We start from the raw sequence: 6461 nt of genomic DNA, 5'->3' as shown, positions 1-6461 counted from the left end.
AAAACTATTTCCCCGCCGAGTCCTCCTGCTGAGTGGCGCTGCATGCTGATGATTTGAAATATTCAAAATTAATGATGTCCGCTCGGGTTGGTGGTCGGTAACGGTGGTCTTTACGTGGCGCATGTTGGCTGTCCAAAGTTTTGTTTTTCGGTTCGGTTCAGGACCACTCACTCACTTGGTAAATTAAAGTTTTGCTAAACTAGTCACTCGGCATGCCTGTGGGTGACATGCCAAGCCACGTTACTGGAAGGCAGGTGTCAGGAACTTTGGCCTGCGTGGTAAGAACCGTACGGTCGGAATCGTTTGACTCGGGTGCTGATCGTTGGGTGGTTTTGAATCGTTTGTGGTTTTCGGTAGAATCGGACGCTCTAATCTGCTTGGCAAATGTTTTATTTAACATACACATATTCGTATGTTTGAATATGCTTACCTCGAAAGTTAAGCACGAGGTGTTTAGTTGCTAATTGCACTTCAGATTCCGTTTGAATCGTTTGATTTCCCTGGTTCTTAGCTTCTGGTTGTGCCGTCGGAATGCGTTAGATATCGAGCATCGCCTGGATTGCAAAGAACCATAACAAGTCCCTTCATTTATTCCGCTTTATAAAGCAATGATCAAAAAGAAATTCCCGGTCCTTTGTAAGCATTGATAGGTCTCATGTTCCGCTTACGGCAAAAGCGCCTTATTATTGTTATTAATTTTTGTCTAACACCTTCGTTATGCTCTCGCAAGCTCAAGAAAACGTCCCAGGGAGAAGGGATGAATAAATAGGCTCCTAAATTATCTTTCATCGGTGTGAAACGGAGCTTGAATCGTTAAGATGGTCTTTATCATGCTTGGTAAAAGATGAAAAGGATGCTGAAAAAAGCGGAAATGTCCATCTTGTCGCAACAGAAGCACCGAATTGGAAAAAGGGCCACGCAGGAGAGTGAAGGATTTTTTGTGTAATATTTAGCTACAGCTATTTTGTTCTCTTGGTGTGATAATAGCATTCCAGGTAATCGGTATGCTTCTCGTTATTCGGAAGGTACGTTGAAGGCATTTTATTCTTTTGAAGTTAATTTGAACCAAGCTAAATCTAATTCCTGTAATACAGGATAAAGTTAACAAACAATACCGTTATATTTGAAATTCTGAAAAATCATAAAATTGATAAATTCTCAACCTCACTCTTCAATCAAAGCGTGCCAAGTTATAATGCAATTGGCTACATAGGATAATAGAATTTGATATTATAATTAGTTAATGCGATTGATGAAGGCATTAACGCCCATCTGGCACTGTGAATGATTGGAAGAAATCTCCGAAGTATCGCTTCGTAAGAGTTGGTTAACATCATAACATCCTCCGTACGACGCGTGGAAAGTTAATTAAAACTACCCGCAACGCTAGCAAATGGTATGATTGATGATCTCAAATTACGCGGAGTGCGCCCAGCAGTGCGTTAATTGTTGCAGATACATTCCGGGCGATCTAGAGGCTTTTCTGAAGTTTATGAAGCGACGGCGACGTAAACGAAGCGACGAAACTACGCCATGTTTGGACCGCCATGTTGTGGCAATAATGCAACAAAACATGAGAGAAAAAAACCAACGAAGCGTAGTGGTGGCGGTGAGCAACAGAACCACCGGATTCCCTTGTTCCATGGCTCAGCGCGCCGATAGTGACAAAAAAGGGCCAGTACATTCCGCCGGTGGCTATTTGAAACGTCTAGCTAATGGCTGTAATAACTAAGGGCAACAGCAACTGATATGCCATAAAATATGGCTCGGATGGTTTCGGTTCGGTTTCCACTACTTTAGAGAGTTTTCTCTCGCACAAAGTGAACGCAAAAAGGGGTTGTAATTCATGTGAGATAGGCCTTTTTGTTTCTGCAAAAATGGAGCACCGGTATCATAGTAGGCCGTACACGCGTAACATGATCGGTAACCGGTTAGCTATGCCACCGGCAATGTACTACCCGGTATGAAGTTTATTACAGGGCTATGCTTTTTCTCTATTTCTCTAACATTCGAGGTAGAACCGTACCGACCGTGAACGTGATTCTACAAGTGTCAGTGTCGTTGGTAGCGCTTTAGTGTAACACCATGGTGGGAGCCGTGGTGCAGGTGCTGCTTCAGCCACTTCATAATCTGCTTGTCGTTTTTCAATCGAAAGTTTAATCATCGATGGTGTAAGGGTGGCAGCAAAAACGGCGTATGTATTACGTGTACAAGGACGACACAGCGACACTAGGATGTGGTTATGTTTTTGTCTCTGTTACATTTATGGGTACTTAGTGAGCGTGGATCCAAAATGAACGTTAGACTTGCCGTGCATCACGCTTCTACCGCAGGGTATATGAAGAGAATTGGAATAACAATTTTGAAAGCAAAAACTTTTATAAAGAAGTTTTTTTTTTCTATTTGAAAATTATCATACAAATCGATTCTGTGATTTCGTTAAAGCCTGCGCCCGCTGTTTAAAGCCAAATTTTACATGTATCACTGAGATTAAGGCATCTTAAACTCGCGTTTTTGAGGTTGTCTACATCTGCGCAGTGGTGTGTACGGTGTACGAGTCTCTAGAGGTTTTTGCCTTTCTGCCAAATCTGTGACGATAAACAAAAGGATAAAGTTATAAATCGTACATCAATTTAGTTCACTCCTTCCGCACTGATGATACATACCGCTGAAGCAACAAATTTTTTACTCTTTGCTTCCAGACGAACAGGAAAAATATGATTATGCCAGCAAGGCAGTTGCAAATGTCCAGAAGGTACACTAACCATAACCAAGAGGCTGCTTCTGGATCAACCAACAGCCAGCTTACTATTTCTAGCGACCAGGTTAATCCCATGATGAAGAACAAACGCAAATACAGGCCGAATCTATGATATGATGGAAAAGAAATGTGCTACATTAATATTAGAAATGTACTACATTAATATTTCCCCGAGACAAACCTGTTACGATCATTGTCACGCTTTGATTGGCGTCCCGTATTATCGTTCATCGTACTGGCATCGGTCGGATTGCTTTGGTGAATGCGATTGGCGGTGATAGCGAAGAAACATATGTTCGTACTGATAATCAGCAGTAACGGTAAGTAGAAATATAGGAATTCAATCTTCTTTTGCGCTGTGAACAACGTGCAATAATATATAGAACTAACATATTTCCTTAATTTTCTTCAGAAATCGCAGTGATACTTACGCTTAAGAAAACATACTTCCTCGCCAACATTCGGCCGGTGATTGTAGCTTATGAGATCCGTGTGATCGAAGAGAAGAATCAATGATAGGAATAGCAGAGGTACACCCCAAGCATACAGAGAGTAATACAGGAACTTCGTCCGCTCAGTCGTCCGTCCATGACTTCCACCAAATGTCCAGTAAATGTCGAAGGACATGACATTGAGCCAAAAGAAGCTGGCCATTAACGTAAAGTAGAGTGTGTATGCAGTGCCTTTACACACAAACGACTGATAACCATAGATATTCATTCGCACCAAGCCCAGCAATAAATAGGATACGCCGAGTGCTGCCACGTAACACATCAGTAACATGCCTGGCAGGTTCCGTAGCTCCGGTAGAATAGCGTAAACCACAAAGGTGGCCACAAGAAAGAAGAAAGACATCAGAATACCTTCGAAATAAACAAACGGTTAATTCGTTTATATTCGTTCATTTATACACTTATTGGTATACATCTATCGAACTCACCCCAAGCATATATTTGGTGTGACCAGTCACTAGCAATAGAAAGCTCACAGTAGAAAGCATTGAATTCGCCCATCTCGTTCTTGGGTAGCATACAGAATTCTGAATAATCTAAAATATTATCATTCAAGTTGAGTTCTCCTTCCTGTAAATATCGCGTCCCAATAATAAAGTTCTGGTTGAAATCGTTTGCTTGTAGCTCTTCAAGCCGCATGCTTACCGAAGTTATTATCATTTGATGCTGTTCCGGAGCATACCAATGTCCCGCACAGTGAGGTTCTTTCAAAATCAAATGATAATTGGCATCTGTCGCCAGGTTCACTAGAACGTGTTTTTCACCAGAATCACCGGAAACATTGGCATACAGCTCCGTTAGTCCACCGCTTGCCCATTCTTCAGCGTCGCATACGTATATGCATTGACGTACAAGACAAATGCATCCTCTTCGTACGGTTCCGTCTTGAAAATACTGAAAAGCACTGTACTGCACTCCACGATATAAAACGCTTTCATCACCATCCATTGTACCGTTGGTTATATCGACTGATTCCTGCTCGGAGCATAGCTGAGCATCGTTAGCCTGCACGCTATACAAAAGCAATACCACAAACCATTTCCATACACTCACTCTTGAATAAAATGTCCAGAGCATTTTGAAAATTATGAAATTAAACACTTTTATAATATGCGAACTTAGACGACGTCTCTGTAAGCCGACAACCATTTACAAACTGATTACAGCAGCAATGTGTGAAATGGTTCTCGTCACACATTGCTCGTCTATGAAAAAAAAAACCCAGAGCAAAGTGATAATGAAGCCGTTGTGTTTTTGGAGGCACTGCTCTAGATGCCGATAAGTTGGCCTTTCGAGCAGACGAGAAAGAAGCTCGTATAGTCGTCTAACAGTGTGCTAGTGCGATCTTTACCACGTTGACTCTCGTTTTGAATGTTTGTTTACTCCGAAACTAATAAAATCGATGACGAATCACAACAAATCATGACTCGCGATTGTAGCGCTGCAATTCTTCGTTCGTTCGTTGTGTATTGCAAACAAGACATTTTTACACTGGATCGTTAAGTGTAGCACAGCATTCATGGGACCAGCAGGGCTACCGTTCGAAAAGACGGGCATCCTAATGCTTGACTCAAGCTACATGCTGTGTCTCGCTGAGTACATTCAACATCAAACAGTGGATCGGAGTGGCTGAAAGCAGCTTTCACTGATCGATCCCATTGCTCGTTTCACTATTCTTTTTCCGCGCAAAAACCTTTCGCAAACCTCACCAATTTACTCAATCAGGCAATCGAGCTTCTTGCTCGCGGTGAAGCCGGTGAATGACTTGGCTCTGGTTACTTTGGGATTTGCGATCCCGCCGTGCAGTTCGCCGAAAAAAACTGGCCAAGTCAGCATCATTATCATCACGGAGGGGGAGAAGCTTACGTCTTCGCCAGCCGTCACCACAGCTCACGATGGTTTTGGATAGAACGGAAATGCATTAGCGCACGGAAGGGGACGGAGGGCACCACACACAGTCCCGGGCTTTTACGCGGGCTGGGCATCCTGCCGGTAGCCACTTGTGCAAGATCATCGTCGTCACCGTCGTCGTCGTCGTCGTCGTCGTCGCCATCGTCGTCAGCTGTAGCTATCGCGAAAGGCGAACGCATCGCTATTGCTCATAACGTCCCACGACCTTTCCATCTCCCACGACCAAACCGTGGCGTGTTTGATAGCACAACGGTTCACCGGTTAATGGCCTTTTGATGCTGACTGCGGTACCGCTCACTGGCAGGAGTGCTTTTGTGGAACTTTCTTCTCCTGCGATCTAGGGAAAAGCAATAAGAACAAGATTCCATCAGCCATCAGCGTTGTTGAAACTAACAGAAGGATTACTCAAGTTCGGTGGCACCACCGTTTTACAAAGCAACGACCGGCAAGCTGCAGGGACATCGACGAAGTTTCAACAGTTCGATACAGTTGCCAAGTGGTTCACAATCGAGTCGAGAACAGTCGAGTAGCAGTAGGGTAGCAGAAGAAATAAATCATCGTTTGATCTAAAGCGCTTTGCCAATTTGCATGCTGCCGACCGAAATTGCCAAGTCAAACGTTGCAATTACAGTCCCGCACCCACACACTCACACTCACAAACACGCCCTCTATCGCTCGCTGGCATACGAAAGATACTATGCGCTAGCGAAACCAGTGGAGTGGAGCAGCTATGCAGATCACAATTTAGTTGCTTCGGCTGGCTGGCTGCCTGGCACACCGCAGTATTTCGTGGAGCGAAGCGCGTTTCTGGTTCATCGATCAAAGCAATTCATTATAGGGAATAATTGGCAGCCAACATCTGCACATTTGACGCCTGGATGAGCGAGGATCTAGCATAATTGCATCCACCTGGCGCTGAGAGTGGCATAATGGAGAAAGTATATCGTTCCAGCGAGCATACCGATGGCGTTGATAGTCTGCCTATTGCAGCACGTGAAACACGAGCAAAGACAGAGACAACGATGTACAGAAGAGACGGAGCTATACATATAAAAGCTGCTCGACGCTGCGATAATAACTTGAGAAGCATCTACGAATGCAAAATAATCATCTAGAAACGGAGAAAAGAACTTTTAAGTTGCGTCATGTGTTTGGCTAAACATCTCTTGACACTTTTCCATTTAAACTGTCGTAGTCTTTGCGAATGTCACGAAGAATTTAATGACATTGACTATCACCTCGGAACAACCCTACACCCCGCCACCAAAAACACAACA

At 43.7% G+C, this 6461-nt stretch overlaps 1 protein-coding gene across 3 annotated transcripts; it reads right to left on the bottom strand.

The window, feature by feature from the left end:
• Positions 1-2333: 2333 nt before the first annotated feature.
• LOC125957334 (G-protein coupled receptor Mth2-like) lies at positions 2334-4395 on the bottom strand. 3 transcript variants are annotated; one of them, XM_049689975.1, is made up of 6 exons: positions 3919-4395; positions 3702-3843; positions 3193-3624; positions 2943-3117; positions 2667-2867; positions 2334-2588 (listed from the first exon to the last, which is right to left on the bottom strand). In XM_049689975.1, the coding sequence occupies exons 1-6, from the start codon at positions 4348-4350 to the stop codon at positions 2525-2527; spliced, it is 1446 nt and encodes a 481-aa protein (XP_049545932.1). In that variant the 5' UTR covers positions 4351-4395; the 3' UTR covers positions 2334-2524. The 3 variants fall into 3 exon arrangements, with proteins under 3 accessions (XP_049545932.1, XP_049545934.1, XP_049545933.1); XM_049689976.1 differs by lacking the exon at positions 2334-2588 and having other exon boundaries at positions 2728-2867; positions 2943-3062; XM_049689977.1 differs by lacking the exons at positions 3702-3843; positions 3919-4395 and having other exon boundaries at positions 2943-3062; positions 3193-3259.
• Positions 4396-6461: the final 2066 nt, after the last annotated feature.

The sequence above is a fragment of the Anopheles darlingi genome, chromosome 3, assembly GCF_943734745.1.
Source record: "Anopheles darlingi chromosome 3, idAnoDarlMG_H_01, whole genome shotgun sequence".
Taxonomy (NCBI): Eukaryota; Metazoa; Arthropoda; class Insecta; order Diptera; family Culicidae; genus Anopheles; species Anopheles darlingi.
The sequence above is the reverse complement of the archived record's forward strand: the minus strand, read 5'-3'. Positions and strand labels throughout refer to the sequence as shown.